At 38.2% G+C, this 22,755-nt stretch overlaps 3 protein-coding genes across 5 annotated transcripts; all 3 read right to left on the bottom strand.

Annotated features, from left to right (window-relative positions):
- Nucleotides 1–4,254: 4,254 nt before the first annotated feature.
- LOC126606228 (coiled-coil domain-containing protein SCD2-like) lies at nt 4,255–9,676 on the bottom strand. 3 transcript variants are annotated; one of them, XM_050273582.1, is made up of 17 exons: nt 9,106–9,676; nt 8,494–8,669; nt 8,050–8,125; nt 7,867–7,908; nt 7,716–7,778; nt 7,580–7,629; nt 7,469–7,496; nt 7,176–7,250; nt 6,816–6,926; nt 6,631–6,691; nt 6,236–6,352; nt 5,998–6,119; nt 5,732–5,810; nt 5,593–5,634; nt 5,266–5,306; nt 4,745–4,871; nt 4,255–4,606 (listed from the first exon to the last, which is right to left on the bottom strand). In XM_050273582.1, exons 1-17 carry the CDS (start codon nt 9,469–9,471, stop codon nt 4,482–4,484), a joined length of 1,701 nt encoding a protein of 566 aa, XP_050129539.1. In that variant the 5' UTR covers nt 9,472–9,676; the 3' UTR covers nt 4,255–4,481. The 3 variants fall into 3 exon arrangements, with proteins under 3 accessions (XP_050129539.1, XP_050129541.1, XP_050129542.1); XM_050273584.1 differs by having other exon boundaries at nt 5,741–5,810; XM_050273585.1 differs by lacking the exons at nt 8,050–8,125; nt 8,494–8,669.
- Nucleotides 9,677–13,224: 3,548 nt separating this feature from the next.
- LOC126608839 (protein NETWORKED 4B-like) lies at nt 13,225–14,968 on the bottom strand. The gene is made up of 2 exons (XM_050276847.1): nt 14,535–14,968; nt 13,225–13,968 (listed from the first exon to the last, which is right to left on the bottom strand). The coding sequence occupies exons 1-2, from the start codon at nt 14,653–14,655 to the stop codon at nt 13,304–13,306; spliced, it is 786 nt and encodes a 261-aa protein (XP_050132804.1). The 5' UTR covers nt 14,656–14,968; the 3' UTR covers nt 13,225–13,303.
- Nucleotides 14,969–15,657: 689 nt separating this feature from the next.
- Nucleotides 15,658–22,282, bottom strand: LOC126608144 (RNA polymerase II C-terminal domain phosphatase-like 3). Its single transcript, XM_050275946.1, has 12 exons — nt 21,215–22,282; nt 20,946–21,078; nt 20,790–20,845; nt 20,640–20,697; nt 19,191–20,552; nt 18,343–18,939; nt 18,099–18,245; nt 17,736–17,998; nt 17,527–17,638; nt 17,188–17,445; nt 16,885–16,931; nt 15,658–16,783 (listed from the first exon to the last, which is right to left on the bottom strand). The coding sequence occupies exons 1-12, from the start codon at nt 21,952–21,954 to the stop codon at nt 16,720–16,722; spliced, it is 3,837 nt and encodes a 1,278-aa protein (XP_050131903.1). The 5' UTR covers nt 21,955–22,282; the 3' UTR covers nt 15,658–16,719.
- Nucleotides 22,283–22,755: the final 473 nt, after the last annotated feature.

Raw genomic sequence — 22,755 nt, 5'->3', positions numbered from 1 at the left:
GAAATGCCCCTTGAAACTATCATTTATTTTCAATTTACCCTTTGAAATTGATTTTGTCTCACTTTAGTACCTAATTAAAATTGACATTTTCAATTTTTTTGGTCTGACTTCACTCCATTCCGTCGAAAACTAACATACACATCCATCATACTTCAGATCATGACTACAAATTCATCGATAATATAAGCAAAGAATCACTTTGGTGATAAATTAATTACAATTTTGACTTTAACTTACAATAAAATGGTTGTTCTGGATTACAACGAGCTACCATCATCACCCATATTAGCCATCGAATGCCTAAATTCCTTTCTCTTCTTCCATAAACCCTAATTTGTTTCGCACGATCAATCGACTGAACTCGGGCTAGAGGCAAATACAAAGAGGTATGTGGTAATAAGCTTTTATTTAACTAAACCTTGAAAACTGAAATGTCTACAATACGCTTGAATTTAACAATTCTTCAACAGAACGGGGATGAAGTGAAACCAAAAGAGTTGACAATGTCAGTTTCAGAGGGTAAACTAAGACAAAATCAATTTCAAGGGATAAATTGAGAATAAATGACAGTTTTATGGGTCATTTCAATTAATATGCCTGATTATTATTATAATTTTTTTGTAATATATTAGAATTAATATGATTATCTTGAAGTTCATCCATTCTAATATTAAAAACAAAAATTGAATACTGCTTACTTTAATTGGGAGGAGAGCTAAATTTAATCATCTTAGATCAGAAAGTGAAACCCTTCAAAGTTTCAGTTTATAGTTTATATTCATTCTTATACTTGGAAAGTTACTTTATAGATGTATATAAGTCGTTAGTTGGTTTGTCTCCGCAAAAACACGGATGCAAGTCAGAAATTGGTGAAACCCTAAAGCATAAATAGGTAAACTTGTATAAGTCAGACCTGCTTTTGACTTGACAAAATGGATGAATTGTTGACACAAGTGAAAACTAGAAAAAATATTTGAGACTTTGAAGCTCTCTCTCTCTCTCTCTCTCTCTCTCTCTCTCTCTCTCTCTCTCATGTGTGTTTGTGCGGTGATGATGGGGCCAAGAGGGGAATGATTTTCACTCGAGCATGTTGGAGAAAACATGCTATGTAAGGTGACATTTTAATTTTTTTACCAAAGCTAGACCACCCGATTTGTAGAGACAAAAGGCACTGGCTAGCCGCCCACGGGGCCACACCATGCATGCCTCTACATTTTCATCTAGCAAGCCTCCTCGATCCCACCACGTTTGCCTTTTCTTTTCTTGCTGTCCCATCTCTACTAAGTTCATCAACTTTCACAACTGTGGAGAGAGAAAAAAGGTATGTTTTAGAAGAGAGTTCCAACATCACCTCTTAACCCAACGCATAATCTAATCCAGTGTAATGATTCCGGTGTAATAATTATGTGGAAAACCATGATCGATACGTCCAATTGTAGGGTAATCTTTGAATTTCAGGTGTGTTTACACTTTGAGTTTTGTATTAATGACACTTGTGATCATATTGTTCGAGGGAGCGTTTTGATCTAAACGTAGTCAATATTATGGTATGTCAAGAAACAAAACGTGCCTATCTACACTGGCAATATTATCCATGTAAGCAACCGGACTATAGGAAAAATAATTCAGGTAAACAAATTATAGCTCCATATCTTTTAGGGAACTTTAACGAAAAACCACATTTTTACACTAAAAAGTCAATCATGGTAATATTCACTTTACCCTTTATTTTGTCATTTTCGTTAAAACTCAAAGTTTTCAATTTTTTTTTTTATTAATTTTCCTTATTTTTTTTGTACAAATCTTTTTTTTATTAATTTTCCTTATTTTTTTGTACAAATTAGAAGGATTGTGGTTAAAGAAACTAAGATCGGTTACATTTTTCAAAACTTTCCATGCAAATCAACATTTGCTATAAAAATTTGAAATAAGCAAAAGCATGACTTACCATTTTTTTTCCTTACATGGACTTCAAATGATAATATGTAGATCAATAGAAATCATATGAGCAAGAAATAAGAACCTTTTCAAAGACAGCTTTAACCTTATGGATATAAGGTGATGAACAAAGACTCATGTGACATCAATTTGGCGTCCATGTAAGTTAGTAGTGAGTCAATCAAATGCTTAAAAAAAAGATCGACTTGATAGTTTGATAGACCGATAGGGCAACAATATATCAATTTGTAATTAATTTCTAGGGTTGTTTTTGCTAATTTGTGTAAGGCCCAATGCTTTGTTTTTTTTTTTTTTTTTGAATAAACGATATTATCTACACTAAGGGAAAGGAAGTGGTTAAGCCTCACAATGTACTTGCAATAATGTGGTTCAAATTCGTCTTTAGCAAGAATCAAACTTAAAACTTCTTATTTACAAATAAAAAAAAATATCACCAGACCTAGTACTAAGTATCGGCCTCTGCCTTGTTACAGAGTCAAAATCACAGATATGCAAATGAAATCATTCACCACAAACTTTAATTATAGTGGAGGAAGATTCTAAACGATGTTAAACATGTAGGGGTGTGTGTAGTGTCTATGGGGGTTCTAGATTAGGGTTTATAATAACCCTCTATTAGCAAAGAAGGGTCCCATTTCACAGAAATGGGAAGGGGAAAAACCGATAGGCAAGGGGAATTGGGTCAAATCCACCTTTAGGTTTCTAGTGTCTTTCTTTCATTTTTACGCGAACATTTTCACCATTTTCTTTTTCTCTTTCTTCTTTTTACTGGGATGGGGTGGGGAGTCCACCCAGAAGGCCATGGCCCCAACGGGGGGCACTGCGTACTATTATATTCAAGTGCACATGCCTATCCTGCTAAGACCATCTCCAACCCTGGACTAAAAGTCAAATTACCCCCCCAAACACTCTCCAACTCATGCTAAAATTTTAGGCTAAATGCTAAATGCTATTTCTGGGCCAAATACCCCCCAGCTTTCCCCCCGGGCTAAATGCGAAATGTTTATCGGAATTTAAATTTTTTTAGATTAAAATGTTCATAAAATTAATTTACAATAATCTACATATTTATTTATTTTTTAAATTGATTTAAGAAAAAAATTTAGGCTAATTTCATTCTTTAATAATTCCGGGCTAAAATTTTAGGGTAGAAGGATTGGAGCAAAAAAGATGTTTATGAGCTAAAAGCTAAATTTTCCGGGCTAAAAAATTTGGCTTTTAGCCCAAGGGTTGGAGATAGTCTAAGTGCTGCCATCCAATCCTTCAGAATACAATGCAAATTGTAGACATCTCTCTCTCTCTCTCTCTCCCCTAAATTTGGTCCCAGTTAGTCGATCAGTTGCCCAACTCTCTTGACTCTTGTGGTAAGTTTATGTTATGGCCCCCGGGTGACACTTACGATATATATTTCAGTCACTGTGGCTAGTGGCTTCAACAAAATATGCAGAGCGTGCTTAGTGCCATGGACCGCGTGACAGAGACTCCAGTGAGAGAGAAAGAGAGTATAGCAAATATTCCAAGCCTTCAACAGCCATTTTACAACGTTCCATTTATGAGATGACAAAACCAATTTCCCAGCCTTATTCTTTCTTTCTCAAGCCCGTAAATGAAGTGAATCATTTTTTCATGTGTTTGGTTCAATTTTGGTAGTGCATATCCGCATTGCAGATGGGTGGGAAAAAAAAATTCTGAAAGAAAGCGCACCTTGAAGCATTATTTCTTCCTCTCTTGTTTGAAACATATTTTTGCATCTTTCGTAGCCAACTTATACAGTTCTTCCTAAGCCATAACTAGAGGTGTCAAACTGGCGAGCTGGCACGAGCAAGACACGAGCACGGCCCATTTAAATAAGACACGGAACGACTCAAGTTCATTTAATTAAAGCATGGCAGATCACGATTCGTAAGAAGTGGGCAGGGTGAGCCTAAGATTTAGGCTCTATGGACAGACCGACTCACGGTCCGTGACCTTAGTATTACAGTTTAATAGTATTCCTTTTAGTAAGAGATCTTAAATTCGATTCTTACCAAAAACAAATTTGAACCACATTATTATGGCAAGGCCATTGTAAAGCTTAGTCCACTCCTCCACCCCCTTAGTGTAAATACTATTGTTTCAAAAAAAAAAAACATTTTAAGGTTGAGACTTAATATAAGTTATGTTTAGTTCAATAACATGTTCAAATAAGTTTTTTTTTTTTTTCAATTTTTGTAGGAAATATAATCTTTACAAAAATTGGAACAGACTATAAGAGTTGTAAAAAAATAGAACAGAAGAGGGCATACTGATTCGATCTGTACAAAAATTGGAACTGTTGGTGTTCGATTGCGAATATGTCTACGTATTACAAGAGACGAACTCACCGCTCATGTGTATTAACTACGGCCGCCGTGTTAGGCAGAATCTCATAAAAGTGCTCCAACAAAATCAGTTTAACGCAAATAAATGAACTAACAAGAAAAAAAATGCAGGCAATAGCTGATCATAATACATCTAAGAGATATTTACTGTCAAGCATAGCTTCATTGTGGAGCGGATTTCTGCGCAACAGATGCGGAAGAGTACTCTTGATCGATTGCCTTGCGGGATTCCTCCCACAGCCGGCTCTCAATTCCCAATTTCCTGAGTTCCATCAACCCTTCCTCAACTGATCAAAAAACACGCATGTTTAGGCAAAAACCAATTAACAAGCTGCAATTTTGAATCTCAAATGGAATGCAACGATTTTGTGTGCAAGGACCGAGTGAAACGTAAAATTTTGAGAAAAAATGAAAGTAAAACTGACCATCAACAGCATCATGTGAAGTCGGTGCATGCCTACTGCGGTTAATCCAAAATTGAACTCTTTCTTTGGCAATGTCCTCCTCTATACCAAGAACTTTGGCTCTTCTCCAAAAATAAGTAAGCCATGCCTGGCAGTTGAATACGATTAAAATCATTACATTAACAGTAATCAATATCTTGTCCTTGTGAAAAATGAATCGTACCAAAGAAACACATAGACTAGTATGTTTATTAGACCAAAAACCGAAATGATTAATAAGTTTGAAGATTATGACAAGTGACTACTTGAACCATTTTATTTTCTGTAGATCAAATGCATGTGGCAGTTGATTAACAAGCTGGTATATTTCTATTAATACAAACCATACTATTAGTTGAAAAATTTAGCCACAAAAAGGTTTCCGTTATATAAAACTTCAGCAATTGAAGTGTACATGTAATTAAATATATGCGTATACGGAAAGAAAATGATTTTGAACAAATGGGACACAAATACGAATGAAAAGAAATGAAATTTCAAACCTCCTTAAAAAGAACATCCTCCGACTCCTCTGGACTCAACTCTGCAAGAAAACATTAATATCAGTACATATTACATTACCACATAAATAAAATTGGAGATCTTATCGATTATCACACAATACTTACAAAGGAGAGAGTTAATGACTCTCTGCACAATGTTTTATGAGAAATTTATGTAATTTGATTGGATGCTGATATATGTTACTATTTTGTCCCTATTCCATAATGTAGCAAGTTAGTAACAGTTCCAAATTTTATTTGTTTATTTTTAAATATGGAAAACTATGGATACCCCAACGACTTGGTATCTAAGAAAGAGAGGCATACCAATGGCCTCCATAAACTTTGGATCAGCAGGTGATTTGATATCTGAAAAACCCGTACGTGCAAAAGACAGTAGGAACTTTAGACGATAGCAAATATCAGCAGAAAAGCCAACCAACATGCCAACATGATATAATAACACAATGCATACCCGAGAATGATAATCGAGCAGAGTTTGGACGCCGTTGTTGGGCCAATGCAAGCACAATTTCACCCTCAACCTTCGTTGTACAAAAAATCATATATTATTGAGAAAAATAAAAAAGCAGCAGATTACTGAGAAAGACACTGAAGCAACCTAATACAGACAGTAAAAAGAGAGAAAAATACTAATCTAGCATGGTGAGTCTGAGTCAGAGAATAACAAAATATGACGACAAAACAAGACGGCACTGCATCAAAGTGCACCTTCAAGGAAGCAAGCTCTTTCAATCCCATTTCAACTGCAAGCATACTCTCAATGTTTCCTTCTCCAGTTAGATCATTCAAGTCTTGCACCAGTTTGTTTCTCCTCTCAACATCATCATTACCTGTTCAATGTACGAAGAATTAGAGCATGCCGTAACTACAATGACCTACTCTTGTCACAGAACCAAACACTACAAAAATATATACTAACAAAAAACACTGCATGATGATTACTAGCCTTTTTCCCAACGTTCCTCCTTAGCCTTTTGTCCTGCAGAAATGACGACCTCAAATGGGAGAGGAGCTAATGATGACCAGTATTCATACTTAGATACTGCAATATCTGCACATATACCTACAAGGCGAAACAGAGATTATGTAAAATTGAGTCAGATGAAAGGTGGGCATCATAGAAGCCAATTATGAAGGAAACAGCTCTGACTATGTAACAGATTGCCCTCTTTTCATTGTCTTGTATTAGTTTTTGTTTTCGTTATTAAATTTAGTTTACTTTCAATAAAATAAAATGCAAGCAAGGGCAAACAAAAAAAGATTTCAATGAGTAATTAATTGTCAGAATAAATTTAAAATGGACCATTTAAGAGTAAGACAAGTATCATGTAGAATAGATACCAAGCTTTGCAGCTAAACCCCAATTGCGTGCAAGCCAACACCTCTTGAGGACTACTTCTTCCTGAAATACGGATATAATAAATAATCAAAATCCTCCAGATGCTAGTAATATGCTCTCTGCAGTGCGAATACTAAACAATTAATCACCAATGACTTCATATGCTCCAAGAAACGGGTACACATACCATTTCTTCCTGAGTCAATATCATTCTTTGTGTCATTGACTGTAAGGATTTCACTTCTGATTCAGCTCTATGAAGTTGTCTCATAACAGTGGCACTCGCTTCTTTTGCTTTCTGATTCAAGCAGTTATGTTAAAGACAGAATTATAAAATATTTGTAGTAGTAGCAGTAGAAAATTCCTGAAAGAGCCAATGTAGAATAAATCATACTCTCAATATGCTTTTCCAAGTACTATTTCCTGAATTTAAATTTTTGTACGGTGAATCTATAATATTGAATATTTTGTTATGCTTCAGCCTTCAGACTTGGATTTAGATTTCTTTTTTGGCAAACTGACAACGCCCGCATGGTAGCATGCTTACCTCAACTTCAGACCGAAGGGACGCAACTTCCTTAAAGGCCCCATCTTTTGACTGTTTTGCATCTTTAAGTGCAACCTATAACAATAAAAAAAGCCTCCTTAGCTTTCTTTGTTTTTTCTTTGTTTTTTGTTTTTTTGTTTTTTTTTTTGAAATAATTCATGTGCATTCTGGTTTAGTAAACTCCTGATAAAAGTTAGAAAAAAACAAAAAACTACAACCAAGTGAGTATGTAAGTACGTTTGGCTTGTAATTAGGTGGGGCAAAAATCAAACATTTCAAGTTTCTATAATTACCTCTTTTTGCCGCAAGGCAGCTTCCTTTCTGCAAAGCAACAAGAAAGGATGTCATCAAAGGAAAATGAGAATGAAAAGGGCAGGCATTAAGGTTAGTTAACTTTAGTACACCTGCTCAAGAATTTTGCATCCAAAGACAAGCCTTCGCCAAACGCAGCAACCTGAAGACTCACAAAAGCAAACTTCATGTTTAATAAAGGCACACTCTCAGACATTCTGCGGCAGATCATAATAATAACGCACTTACCTGTTTTTCAAGTTCCCGAATTCTAGCCTCTGTCTCGTCGCATCTCTCTTCTTCATGTCTAAGCTGTAAGATAAATTTCAGAATGGAATCAGTTACAGATAAGGTCAGTTAAATTAATTAATCAAGAAATAACAAGGATAACGAATTGCACCTTATCAAGAATATTCTCATTCTCTTCTTGTAGCATTTCAAGCTGCAATTTAAACAGTACATGAGTACCACTCCAAGGATAGGAAATAGAAAATAATTTCCTTATTTATCTAAAGTGGTATACAAATGACACATTCAGATGTTAGGTGAAAATAAAATCCAATAGATGTTATTCATGACATACTTCATCACGGAGTGCAGAAGAGTCTCGTTGATCTCCTGGATCTTTTGATTTGTAATTTCCTATTTCTGACAAGAATCTGCAATTCATGCACATCCATTATCTTCAAATTGTATTATTCATTCATATAATGGAAACCCCAATCCAAAAACCCGATAGGGGGTCATATGGCATGCATAGAAATGACCCTATTAGCAAGACATTAATTGGACTCCTTATATAGTATGAATACATTTGAAAGCCTGAACGAGAACGATAGTCAAAACTAAGGTAAACTATGATGCTGCTCATGGCTAGATCGATCAGTTTCGGGTCAAATAAGAAGAACTAGAAGATTCCACCTCCTATCCCGTCACTCTATACCTAAACCTCTGAAATTCATAAAATAGTGGCAGACCTTCAAATGTCCAATTATCCAAATGACACGAGAGAAAGAAGATTCTTTACCTATTCTCTTTTTTGCTATTAGTGGTGGGAGGATCCAATGGCGGCATGGAAGTTGCTGTCCTCAGTGTTGTTCTATTGGGTGGTACCAATGGAGGTGCTGCACGAAGAGACATTGCTGGCCTTCCTGCTGATGTTGAGTGAACTTGTGGAGTTACGTCTAAGGAGTTCCGAGCTAACTAATTAAAACATCAGAAAATTCAATTAGCCCTCTGCATTCAAGCCAAAACTTCCCCATCCATTCACAACACCATTCATCGACACACACATTCCTTTCAAGACACAAAAAAGTAAATGCCTACCAGTCTAAGTTGTGTATGAACAAATCTAAACATCAGTCAATCAAACTTTACACTCAGTAGAACTCTATATCCACACAAAAGGCAGACTTTTTCAAGCTGAAGAGGGCAGAATTTCACAAAATTCATAGTTAATCAGAATAGACAGAGCAATGTACTACCGGATTTCAAATACAAGAGCAACTAAATCCACATTCAGTTCTTCGTCCGCTCAAATTCAAGCACGATCTGATTGGATTTTGACGAATTCATTCAACCTCTCAGTACTTACAACCGAAAAAAAAAAGTGCACAATTGAGAAAGCTCAGAGATTTACCGCGGGCGAAGGTGATCTAGTAGTGGACTTCAAAGACGGCGCCGCCGGCTTAGCACCGGGACTGTTGGCATTCCTCGACACAGAGAGCGGCGGCGGAACACTGTACCGGAATCCTAGATCATCATCTTCGTCGTCGTCGCCGTCGGCGGTCTGAGAGGCCATGACCTGAGCGAGGCGCTGGGCCGCGGCCTTGGCGGCAAAGTTCTGAGTGCGTTTAATGTTGGAGATTCCGCTGGCGGAGGAGGACCGCGCGTGGTGGCCGCGCACCGGCGACATTGCAGGAGATGTAGCTCCGCCGACAGTGGTGGTGGACTCGCTCGTCCACTGGCGGGCGTAGACCGGGCTGTCGGTTCGCCTCCGGTCCATGGAGTCGTAGTCAGTTAGTTAGCTAGTTGCAGGCAATGGGAGGCACCTAGATCGCGCTCTAGGATGTAGGGGTAGCGTAGGCGGGGACTCGACGGCTCCAAGGTCGGAGCTTTTTTCAGCTGAAGACTGAACAGAGCTTGGACAGAGAGATTTTGTGGGTCTTTGGATGGGGCAGACCGCTGTCTGTAAACTTTACGTTAGTCAGAGATTGCATTACGACTTACAAGTAATTTATATTTTATGATGGCAAATTGGTCTTTTTCCGGTGTATCTCATGGGCAATTAGATATTTAGATACTTTTGGTAAAATGAGAGGATAATGTTTGTCCCTCGAGGTGAATCAACTTGTCCTTCTGCTTATGATTATCATAACAATATTACGTCTACTTGTCCTTTTGCTTATGATTATCATGACAAATTATTCTAATTAATATTATGGTTTAGTAATATTTCTCTTCATTAGTAAGTAAGATATTTCATGTTCAATTCTCGTCAACGACGATTTAGTAATATCGTTTGTTCAAAAAAAAAAATTATATCTACTTAAAATTATGGGTAAATTACATAGAAACCCCTCAGGTTTGAGGGTTTATTACAATCTCATACAACATCTTTAAAACATTTCACTTTCATACCTCACGTATTATTTTATTTCAAAATAACACATCCGTTAGATTTTTCATCTAATGGTCTGTTAAATGCTGACATGGCTGCCACATTTGTGTTGATGTGGCTGCCACGTGGCAAAAAAATAATTTTTTTATACATTAACTCTATTTAAAAATTTAAAAAAAAAAACACCAGAAAAACTCGAACCCACCCAGTCCTCTTCCTTCCCCCTCACCTATCTGTAAAAATCCCTTCCCCCAGAATAAGAAGAAACCAAACCCGTCCCCCGTCGCGACCCACCTGCTCTTCCCCCCCCCCCCCCCCCCCCCGACGAGCTGCTCCCCCCCCCCCCCCGCGACTACCCACCTGTTGCCCACCCCCCGGCGACAACCCACCTGCTCTCCCCCCCCCCCCCCCGGCGACGACGCACCTGCTCTCCCCCATCCCCCTTGCGACGACGCACCTGTTATCCCCCCCCCCCGGCAACGACCCACTGGCCTTCCTCTGCCGCGACGACCCACCTTCGACGATGAGCTCATGACCCCCGCGGGTGACTATTGCAGGTATTTGGGTTGTGGGTTGTGGTTTTCAAGCAGTGGGTTGCAGGGGTTTCTAAGAAAATTAGTGAAAAAAAACGGATAAATGATTAAGGGTGGGGGCTTTGAGGTGGGAGAGGTGGAGGGGGATATGGGTTTTAGGGGAAGGAGACGCGTGGAGGCAGAGGGTGGCGGGAGAATAGGCGGGAGAGGGGTGGAATTCGAAGTTCAAACCCTAGAGAGGGAGAGGGAATGAGGGAATTGAAGAAAGGGTGACAGGGAGTGTGTTGGGGTTGGTGTGGAGGAAGAAGAAAAGTGGGAGAGATGGGTAAGGGGTGGGGACGGACGGACGGGAAGGAATAGATGGGTAAGGGGATATGGGTTCAGGTTTTCTGGTTTTTTTTTTTTTTTTTTTTGTTAAATAGGCTTAATATTATAATATTGTTAATGTATAAAAAAAAATTTGCCATGTGGTAGCCACATTAGCACAAATGTGGCAGCCACGTCAGCATTTAACAGACCATTAGATGGAAAATCTAACGGAGGTGTTGTTTTGAAATAAAATAGTACGTGAGGTATGAAAGTGAAATGTTTTAAAGATGTTGTATGAGATTATAATAGACCTCAAACCTGAGGGGTTTTTATGTAATTTACTCTAAAATTATTCAATTTGGAGATTATTTAGTCATTCATATACATCAAACAAATTGATGATTCTTCATGAAAATGCTACTTCTTATCAAAATTGTCGATTGGTTTGACATACATGGGTGACTAAAAGATCTCCAAACTAAATGATTTTTTTTTTGTAAATATAGTTTTTAGGTGATAATAAACAAAATGAATGGTTTTAATTATAATATTTGTACGGTGAATACACGGTAATTATAAGTAAAAAGACAAATAAATTTCTCCATAGAGGGAGGAATGATTTTAAGTTTGAAAGGATAAATAAGAAAAGAAAAGTAAGATTGTTACCATAATTTTGGATTGGATATTGAAAAGGGAACTGTTATTAGCACACCAAAAATCTTATTCTACACTCCTCACAAGTGTATTTTTTTTTTCTAATTATAGAAAGTTTGGAGTGCCCAATGAGATTTTTGGAGTGCTAATAACAATTCCCTATTGAAAATATGATAATGAGGTTGAATTTGTTTTATATGTGATTTGAATATCATATTTGAGATAGAAAAATTTGCATAAACACCACTGTAAACTAAAGGACTTTCACTAAGAATTTATTAAACTAGAATTTGTTTTCAAGGAAGCGTAAGATATGTTCCACAAGCTCTAGTCTAATAAATTTTTAACCGCAAGTCATAAACTTGAAAAGAAAAGAAAGCTCACCTAAGATGCAGATAATATGTTTTAACAAAACTGTTACCACCAAATTCATGTTTTCTGGTAAATGTACCATTCACACTAAATGGAGGTAAAATCGGCAACAAAAAAAAAAAAAAAAAATATATATATATATATATATATATTTACACACACACACACACACACACACATACAAAACTTGTTTTTCTTGTAATTAACTATAAATAACTTTTCTATGGTTTAAAGTTTAATTGAACTTCGTTTTTAACGAGATGCTTTAAGTACAGAAACGACGTTATAATGTAGAACTTGATCCATGAACGGATCCAAAAGGTGTTCTTAGCAAAAGAAAGACCAAAGAAAACAAAGGCCGCCCAAACAAAAACAAGTAAATTATTTCAATCTCGAAAACTAAACATTAACAAAATTCTATATGATATACTGTGCCGGAACTAAAACTTAGCCTCTACTTAATTAAGTTGAAAAGATGCCCCCATGGACTTAGACCTTGAAAACTGATATTTGTTTTGCCTTCAATAATAAGTTATGGATTGCCAGGTGAGACTTTAAAAATCTGTTCTCATTCGTTAGCCTTTGTACCTCGAACGAAATCCGCTCATTTGTATTTCTCCTGATCTACTCAGCCCCAACATCTTTTCGTTCCACATATTTTCTTTCCCACCAACATTAGCATCAGATACTTCATAGAATTCTTCTCAGCGGCGGTATGACCTCTCGAGATTGTCCTCCAGAGCCCTAAACCCTAAGTCAATCAAGTATTTTGAGACAAAGTGTATAGGAGAGATCGAGTACTTAGAATTTGCCCTTTGAAGAGGGGACATGATGCCTTTATATAGAGCTCTATCCTGGATACCCCTTCTAGAACTAGGATACTTGGAACTTATCCCGGATGACTTTGCCTATTTAGGCCTACAACTTTTTTGGGGTAACTAAACCTCGTATCTTAGCAAATCTGAATTATCATAACCTTTTATGGACTAGGACTCCTTGACTGATCACAACGTAATTAGGAATGTTTTGTTTCTATCAATGGGGGAAGAAAAATGGAACTTGGGTCCTTCTTCAACATTGAAAAGATAAGCTATAACTGATGTGAGTAGTACACCACGTAAAGGTGTTACAATTGCATTTCTTCTCACAAAACAAAACAGACAGGTAAAACAATATTCCAGCCCTCTAAGCTCTAAATCAAAACATTAACATATTCTTTATAAGGTGCCGAAATAAAAACTAATAATGTCATAATTTAGTCGAAAACATATGTATTATGAATACATATAAATAGATACATTTGAAAACTTAAACGCTAATTAATTAAGTTGAAAAATAGCCAATTAAGATCAAGTACCAGTGCATCCAGTGAGCCTTCCAAAGAAAGATGGCCCTTTGGACTTAGACCTTGAAAATTGAGGTTTGTTTTGGCTTGTAGTTATATGATCAGTAGTATCCTCATGGCATATCAGACGATTCCTCAAATTTTTGTTCTCATCTGTTAGCCTAAGCACCTGAGACAAAAGCCTTTCAATCGTTTCACTTTTCTCCTTGTTTCTCCTTATCAACTCAGCCTGCTGCTGCATATTTCCTTCGATGAGTTCTGAAATCTTTTCGTCCCACATTTTCACTTTTTCATCCACATTAATATCAGATTCTACGCCATGAACAATGTTCTCTTTTTCCATATATTCTTCGTAGGATTTTTGGTCTGTCTCAACCTGTGTCTTCAGAGACTTGTCTTTCAAGTAACTTGAGATTTCCTTCTCACACTTTTGCATGGTTTGGACTTTTAGGGAATCTAAAGAAGAAAATGATCTCAGATGAGAGGCTTGAATCAGTTCGGATCGAAGCTGATCATACTTCTCGGCGAGCGATCGGTACGACTTGTAGAAGTCTTCTAACAAGTTTATGAGCTTAGGTTTCCTTTTGAAGAACATCTCAACCCTCTTTGCAAATGAATCTCCGTCTACTTCTATTATATTTAGCATGAGATTGGTCTTTTCGTTCAACTCTGCAACAATAATACCATATCTTGGGTTAAAAGGTTGGAAATGAATAATTCAACCCATGTGTACTACTTTTCTTTCTATATTTTTTTTTTGTGATCCCATGAGATGGTATTAATCCTGATACTAAGACCATAACTACGGACCTCTATCACTCTAAATCCATATCAGTAGGGATTCAAACTGAGAATAATTTTGTGTTGAAAAAGAGTGCCAAAAGATACAAAACATGGATTCAAATAAAACTTCTGATCACAAAATAGTGTAGAATGAATATCGACAATAAAAACTGGTATTATGAGGCGTGTGAGAAATTAGGAAAATGTTGTTAGCAGCCTAAACAAGTCACCATGCACTTTTCTCTATTAATTTTTATATTAAAATTAGTGCACGATGACTATTTTATTTTAACAGTTCTCTAAACTTTAAACCCTAATCCAAAGACGGAAGATCAATCAATATATATGTGTGTGTGTGTGTAGATACACCATGCAGAAACTGGTGTATTTAACTGGGTGCTCATACTCAAAACCCTAGATCAGGAAGAAGAAAAGGAGTCGTATTACTAAACCTGAGAGAGTAGCTTCAAGCCACTGAGATTGATTGGGACAATTATGGCTGTCCCACCACCATGAAAAGGAGGCAGCCTGGTCTTCCTGCCTCTTCACCATCTCTCCTGAAATCGAACCCATCGTCTTCTCCACCTATATGCTTGCTCTACAGAGCTATCAAACCAAAAACCCTCCTCCCTCTTTGAATTTATATTGACTTATAACACTCTTTGTCAATATCCTCCTGATTTTATGGACTTAAAAAATAAAATATTTTCGAGAATGTGACGCGTCTTAACTCTTAATTGAGTTTTAAGTGTGAAATTGTATGATTTTGACATCTACAATTTTCAAGAAATTGCATTTTTATTTATGAAAAGCTCTTTTATTTTTTAGTTAGAAGTTAAAATTAGGTATTTGGTTTAGTGTGATATTATCAAAACCGTACATTCAAAATAATTATTGAATCAAAGGTTCTTTATTTAACGATATATTTTATTATTATTATTATTTTGACAATAGCATATTATTATGTCACTTAAATTCGATAATTTGTAAATTAATTTGGAATGATTATTGTGAAATTGACCGAAATTGAGAAGTCTCAAGAAGTCATGTTATTTTGGGAAGTCAATCGACTTAAATGTGGATCCCTTAAATTGTCTCTGAGAATTTATTATGTTTAAGATGCAGATCGTTGAGAATATAAAAAGATCAAGCCAAATAAAGAGACTCTACCTCAAGAAACATCCTTCATAGGGTATCCTAGTATATGTGGGTTGAGCTAATTGACTAGGACAGTGCATTCGTCTTTTATATCCAAATTCGACCCTTTTCCCAATCCCCTTGTTTTTTCCGTCTATTATAAGTAATATTACTATGTTCGTCTATTATGAAAAGTAATATTACTATGTTAAACATTGAGTTAGATAAGAAAACTATAATCACCAGGTCAATTCATCACTTGCTGTTCAACCGTCTTTAAACAAGTTGAAGTAGTTTAAAAAATATAACCTTGTCAAAAATGGAGTTTGGACCATTCTCAAATAATGATGCTGTAAGGTTTAGGCAATCATCGCTATTTGCTAAATAAGCAAAGTTCACGTCCACATACCCTTTACAACCATGCAGAAGTTCTGCGAGTGCTAAAAATGGTAATTTCATTGAATTCTTGACTACTACTCGAAGTACCCTCATAAGCTTTTAGGCATCAGCATCACTCTAACATAAAAAGCAACTCTGAATTCCCGAAGGACCTTCCTGCCTAAAGAAAACTCAAGTAGTCCTCCTTAAGTTTAGCGGATTTTCATATGTAAGGGTTCAGAAACGTTACGTGAGGAGAGAGATAGAAAATGAGATTTACATGTTAAAACAAAGTAAACGGCGATCCAGGCTGAAATCTTATGCAACATAATTCGTGTGCATGAAAATCCGTATACTCGCTTATTCTTGATGTTTTCTTTCTTTGAAAACCAAGTTAATTAGGTGTCGATGCAAATTCAATAGCTAAATCATTAGTTAGCTGTGATTAGGGTGAAGGATTAACTGTAATCAGACACCTTCACAACCAGCCCAACCATTTTTCCCACCTGCTGACTACCAAATATCCAAATGCTGCTTCGACTGACCAATTTCTCCCTTTGCCAGACTTGCTCTTTCGCACCCCAGATACAGTTTTGTATCCCCACCACCCCAAACCACCACCTTTCCCTTCATACCTGCACCATCCGTTTCCGAAATTTACCTCCTAGCAGAGCCATATTGGTCCATCACTAGGTTTCAATCTCTTATTTTACGTTTTGGATCTCGAAAACTTGCCTTTTACCATCCTCGTCCGCGAAGTGACCACGTCTGGCAACCTTCTCTTACTTAATCGGGAACAAAATGTGACAGGGAGGCACCTCAACACCCAACCAGAACTACCAAGCCCGAACTGAGCCACCAAAGCTCGAGCAAGAGTTTACCACCTCATTCCTCTTCTCACAATGAAATCGACCATGAAAGCGAAACCTCGGCAATTTGAGGTGCAACTGCCAATTAATGGGTGGAAAGCATGAATCACAGAATCAAAACGAGGCCAAGCAGTGTCAGGTCTAGGGTTTTGCTGCTCTCAACATAATCTAAGGTTTTCATCCCGACTCCAATGCGATTCTTGATTCTATGTCAATCAGTTTTAGTTATCGGAAGGGTTAGGGTGGTGATTGTTTATGGTTTAATGGCAAAATCCTGCTCATTTGCCCTCCGATAAAGCAAAGCTGATGCTTCCACCCTGGTTAATTAGGACAAGGAAACCCATGTCAAATCCTACATGCAAAGAAATCAACGATGACAAAGATAACAAATATGAGCAAACAAGATATAATTTCTCACCAGCCAGGATGGACAACAAATTTTCCCAAAGAAATAGCCCAATTCACCTGCTCAAATAATTAATGTCACGCCTCAACCCAAAAGAACGTAGCAGAAAAGGAAGCTGAGAAAAACACTGAAATAAGATTTCTATAAGTTTTTATTTTTATATTTTAAAGGATTTTCTGGAAGAGGCGTCGGAGTTTTGGGTTATTCTCTCTTTCTTTCTTTTCCGGGAATCAAGAGAAGCTGGGAAAGCCCGAAAATCATATATCAAGTCTTAGTAATTGGTTCTCATGGCAGAGATTATGTGAGAAACAATACCTTGTCAGTTCCAAGGGAATTGGCAACTACATGGGTGACCTGGTCATCTATATGGTTGGTACACACAGCACCAAACTGTTCAGCTGTCTGCCACAGCGGATGTAGGTGAGGATTGACCTCACCAACTGGAAACACCCTGCTAAATACTATACGACAACCGTTCAAAATCTTCCGCTGCTCAGAGGCTAGAATATTTCTAACATCTGCTTCATCTAGGGAGGGATGGGAGAAAAAGATCTGATGTATCTTCTCAATAACCTATACAGACAAAACAACAGATAATTGATTACTCTCAATGAACCAGAGAAGCAGGTGAACAGATATGAACAGCATCCTCACCGACAATGAGGATGCCAAAGTCCCATCTTCTTGTCTCTCGTCATGATCAATCTCGAGTAGAGAAGGACCTAGAAGCCCAAATTGTCGTCTGCTACAAGGAAAGTACGTATAACTGCAAAAGTACTTATACATAAGCATTGGGTAACAAGGCAAGCAAGCCCATCAAAGTACCAAGGATTATTATATCTTAAATCGAAGCATATAGTTACCGTTCCACAACTATCAAGTTCAGTTTGTTATGCGGCCAGACCCTCACAGAATCATCTATAATCACAACAGCTGATTCCATACCCAAAACTCCTTCCAGATCCTTACTCTTGGGAGCATCACCATCATCAGAATCTCCATCGTCGCCTCTAGAAATGACTCGTCCAGCAAAAAGTACCCCTGTTGGATCTAGCACTTTTGCCATTTCCGTAGCATATAGCTTGTTCCCCATTGTGTAAAGATGCAACTCAAAAAGTTGACTAGCCTGATGTCCAGAGAGGCAATGCAATGAATTCTCCACTTTCAGATGAGCCATAAAATGAGAATTTATGCCAAAATATAATTATATAAAAAAAAAAATTTACCCTCTCCAAAAAATTCCAAACCCCAGGCCGCAATTTGGTCCACATTCCCATGTGATGAAATCGGAAGAGATGTCGCTGTGGTTTTTCACGATCCTGTTCCTCTTTCTTTCTCAAAATTTCATCATGCACTGGATCTACCTCAATAAACTGAAAAGGAAAACCCAAGTTAAACGAATTTATATAGGAAACGACCCTTACAAATCACTGGTCACAAGAGACAGAATCCATACATCAAAAAGACTACCTTAGCTGAATTAAGAAGTGTGTGATCTAGATCCAAGACGAGGCAGAGCTTGCGTGCTGCAAACATTTTCTTCTGTTCTTCTATCCTCCTTGATCTCTCTCTCTGGATGGCAACTTTTTGCTGGTCATCATATCCTTCAAACAGATGTTCAACATCTCCCCACATGGGGGCTGAACGAGAGGGACCAGCAGCAGCTGCTTCAAAAGCAGAACTACTTCCAGTACGCTGCTCCTCAGCTTTTGGATCTATTCTCTCAGAGTTGATTGGAACAGGTTGGGAAGGAACACTCTGAGAAGCAATTGCTGGACTTGTTAATCCATTAGAAACAGACATCATATCAGCAATATTTTTCAGATTCTTTGTGAATTGGCGAGCAATGTCAGGGGCCTCTACTGATTGAGAAGTGACTAGCTTCATATCTGACTGACCATCTTGCTTTTCGCCAGTAAGATTATCCTTATTCCCCTGGCTGCTCGGCAGTGGGGTTACAATATTTCTGAACTGCTCTTGTCCCAAACTCCTACTCTTTTGAAGTGCATTACCATGGAGAATACGGCGAGGGTCGCGGGGTTTCATACGGACTTTCCCTGACTCATCCTGCAAAATTTGCAGCGCAAAGAGTTTTTATAACTCGTAATAGGAGTTATGAATCCAAAATAGTAAAAAAGGTAATCAACCCACCCCCTAAAAATAGAAAATAAAAAACAGAAGATAAAAAATTAAACTAAATCAATAATTAGGAAAACTGAAATATATCAGAGAGATCCTACAGAATAGGAAAAATGCAAAAGAACACATGCTTAGCCCATTCTAGAACAACAGTTAGGAAAAAGGACACAAGCACTCACCATCAGAGCTTTTTGTGAACTAACAGGAAGTGTCTGCAACATTGCTGTGGTCTTTGAAGGAACATTCACTGATGCATCTGACCCTGGTATTGAATTTGAGCTTATAGGATGTGTCATACTTTTTTCAGGATAAGCAGACTTCGGCTGGGCTTCTGCAGCTAACCTTTGCTGCTGTCCCAGCTTAAGTATGTTTAACAGCATGGTTGGATTCACAGCCTTTAATAATGCAGGCAAGGAAGCCGTGCTTAAATCCGTCAATGACACATGCTCATTTGAACTGTTTGGGCCATTTGAGTTTCCATCAACAGTACTAGGACTACTTACAACATTAACCACTTTTCTGGGATCAGACTGTGTGTTCTCCACTGTCTGATTATTGCTAATTAAATGAGGTCCAACGCCACCAATGTCCTCCAACCAGCCACAACTTCCAGAAGCGGTTTTTGGATCTTTAACAAAACCCGAGTTTCCCAATGTATTCCTTTGCCTCTTTAATGCAGGACCATCTAATTTAGAATCCTCAAGGGGTTTTTGCTTTCTCGAGCTTAATGTTATAACCGAATCTATTTTAGGTGCACTATGCACCGTCAAGGGTTGTGGGTTATGATTCAAGACACCCACATCAGAATTGGAAAACCGAAGCCTAGGATCTCTATTCCTAGTTGGAGCTTTTATGGTGATTTTAGACCCAGAACTCGCAGGGGCAGCACTTTTACCTGTAAATCGTTCTTGCATGCTGGAGCTACCCACAGGGATAGGGAAGGGAGAAACAACTTGCTGTCCCAAAATAGGAGGACCTGAAGTTCTCAAATTACTAGCAGAAGAAGAACTAGAAACCTCTCCCACAGTATCATCATCCCCTTTATCACCATCTTCTGAAGGGGTTGGACTTGGAAGTCTTTCACTCATGAAAAAAGAGCTCCGGTTAATATGTTGATAAGTAGATACAGCTTTAAGGGCATCAGTATCATAAGGATGCAATCCAGAACCTTCTGCATTTGGCGCCCTAGAGGTATCAGGCTCTGGTTTTACCATCCTATCAGTAAAAACCAATGTGTTCTGAACAGGAAAACATGATGGGGATTCTCGTGTTGGGGAAGGAAGGCTATCTGCATCATGATCCTTGTGAGTGTCTAACAGGGGAAGCACAACCCGTCTACCCTTCAAACTAGACACTCCTGGTCTTGGAACTTCGGACAACATTATTGGATTGCTGTAGTTAGCTGAAGAAGTCCCATTTACAGCTGAAGCGTCAGAATTCTTATTATTAAACCCGATAACCTGTATCTCATCATCCTTAATGCCTGCTTTAGTTTGAAGAAAAACATCAGGGGAATCCACAAAGGATGTCAAGACCCCTATCTGGGAGAAATTAGAAACCATGTCAATACTTTCTAAAACATCAACAATTATCCTTAAATGATTATACTAATGCAGCAAAATGCGCACCTCTTTGATCTGCTCAGGGGTAAAAAGAGGAGGATCATTCTTCACAGAAGAAAGTAACCTGTTACCAAAAACAAAACAAAGAAAGTAACTACACTACCAACGGCATTAGAAACTACAAGAACGAGAAAAGAGCATCGAACTCATAAGAACCTTGATATAATATCTTTGTTCTGTTCCTTTTGGACTGGTCTCATGGAGCAGAACACCTGCAACAAACAGCAATCAAACCTCTACAACTTCAATAACCAGAATCTGGAAATATCAGGACAAAAAAACATCAATGTGCGCAATTCTTAGGTGGCTTACAGAGCTGATAGCTTGTACCGCATTGAAGGACAGATGAACAAGAGCTTCCTTTGTGGAAACATTAGTTTCCGAAAGCACCCCACGCAAGCTCACCAAAGTGTTGAGTAACTGGAGACAAACATCCACAAATGATCTACAAAACATAAACCAAACTGTAAGAAAACATTGTTTAACAGTAACAAAGCAAAGTACTCAAGCTGGGGCAATCATCATTTCACTCCCACAATTCACCCAAAGACCCGAAATTCGACATCAATCAGTTCACTTACTTCTCTGCTTCATTTCTAGTAACACTTGCCAAAGCTTTCCGAATCAAGCTCACTCGCTTCTCCAGCTCCTCATTCTTCAAGCCTGTCTCTGGATTATCAATGTTCATATTATCACAATCCAAAACACCATCTCCAGCTTCGTCAGCCACACCCGCGGCGGCCTTTTCGTCACCAGAAGCCTCCGAATCCAAATCAATCTCACCCTCCTCCAACTCCCCTTCCTCCTTCTCAGCATCCATTTCATCGCCACTGTCAACAATCACCACTCCATCCACTTCCTTCGCATTGCTCCTTTCAGGCGAATTCACCGACGGCGACGATGACGATCGCTTCAATTTCTCGTCGGGATCAACATTCATCTGCAGAAACTGATTGAGTGGCTTCTGATTGAGCGGCTTATTCTGTACGGCCTGAGCCCAAGCGAGGCTAACCAAGCCGGACCTGTACCCCCGAAGTCCCGGGTGGTTGTAGATGTCGCGCATCGTCCAAACCCTGGCATCATCTCCGCCGTTGGATTTAGATTGATCCTTGGGCGGCGGCGGCGGAACCACCACCTTAACTTCCTGCTGCTTCTCCTGCTTGACAAAATCTTCCTCACTGATCTCCTCCACTGAATTCGAATCGGAAATTTCACCTTCTTCTACATCCTCCACCACTTTCGCACTTTCATCATCTTTCCCCATCACACCACCCTCTAGGGTTTCCTCGAAATTGTTCCACCCAAATCCACCAGCGACCATAAATCGCTGTAAAAAATTATCCAAATTTTACCACCACCAAAACAAATTCCAGAGAGTAAGTATTCTTACACAAAATTGAATTCTTAGGGTTTAATTTTTCCTCTTTTTATATTTTTTTCCCAGATATCTGGAAATTAGCACGGTAAATTACGATCGGATTATAGAAACGAAAAGAAGAAGACGAAGAATTTGAATATTTCGTAGAAATTTCTGGGTTTTCAGATCTGCATAGCAGAGTTTTGAGATCGCGATCTTTGGGATTTTACTTGCGCTTTCGGATCGGGGAGGAGAAAAAAAATGCAGAAAAATAAGAGAAAGAGACGATGAGAGGGTAAAGACCGGGGAGAGAGTTTATAATAAGGACAAGGGAATCTAGTACACGCAATGAGTTTGAATCTGGGCCGTACACGTCATTAATCCGGAAAAGCTAGGTGATCCTGGTTAGGTTTTAAATGACAAAAGCAAGTTTGCTCCATTACTAGTTGTGGGAGTTTGTTTTTATTGACCAGTGGGTTCTGACTGGATTGCCCCTCCCACACACTTTCTTTTTCTTTTCTCCCTTTTTGCCCTCACCTCATGTCTAAGAAAGTACTTTTTCAAACTGTTTATTTCGTATTTGAGCTTTTGTTGAAGAGGTTGTTGATGCACAAAATCAGTGAGGATTTTGGTACAACAGAAAGTGTTAAGTTTGTGACATTTGCTAGATTGCTCCGGTCATTAGTGTGGATAAGTATGTAAATGGATAGAGACAGGGAAGCAAACACAAGATGTACGTGGTTCACCCAGATTGGCTACGTATAC

This window comes from Malus sylvestris, chromosome 16 (assembly GCF_916048215.2).
Source record: "Malus sylvestris chromosome 16, drMalSylv7.2, whole genome shotgun sequence".
NCBI lineage: Eukaryota > Viridiplantae > Streptophyta > Magnoliopsida > Rosales > Rosaceae > Malus > Malus sylvestris.
This window is presented reverse-complemented; position numbering and strand designations above follow the sequence as displayed.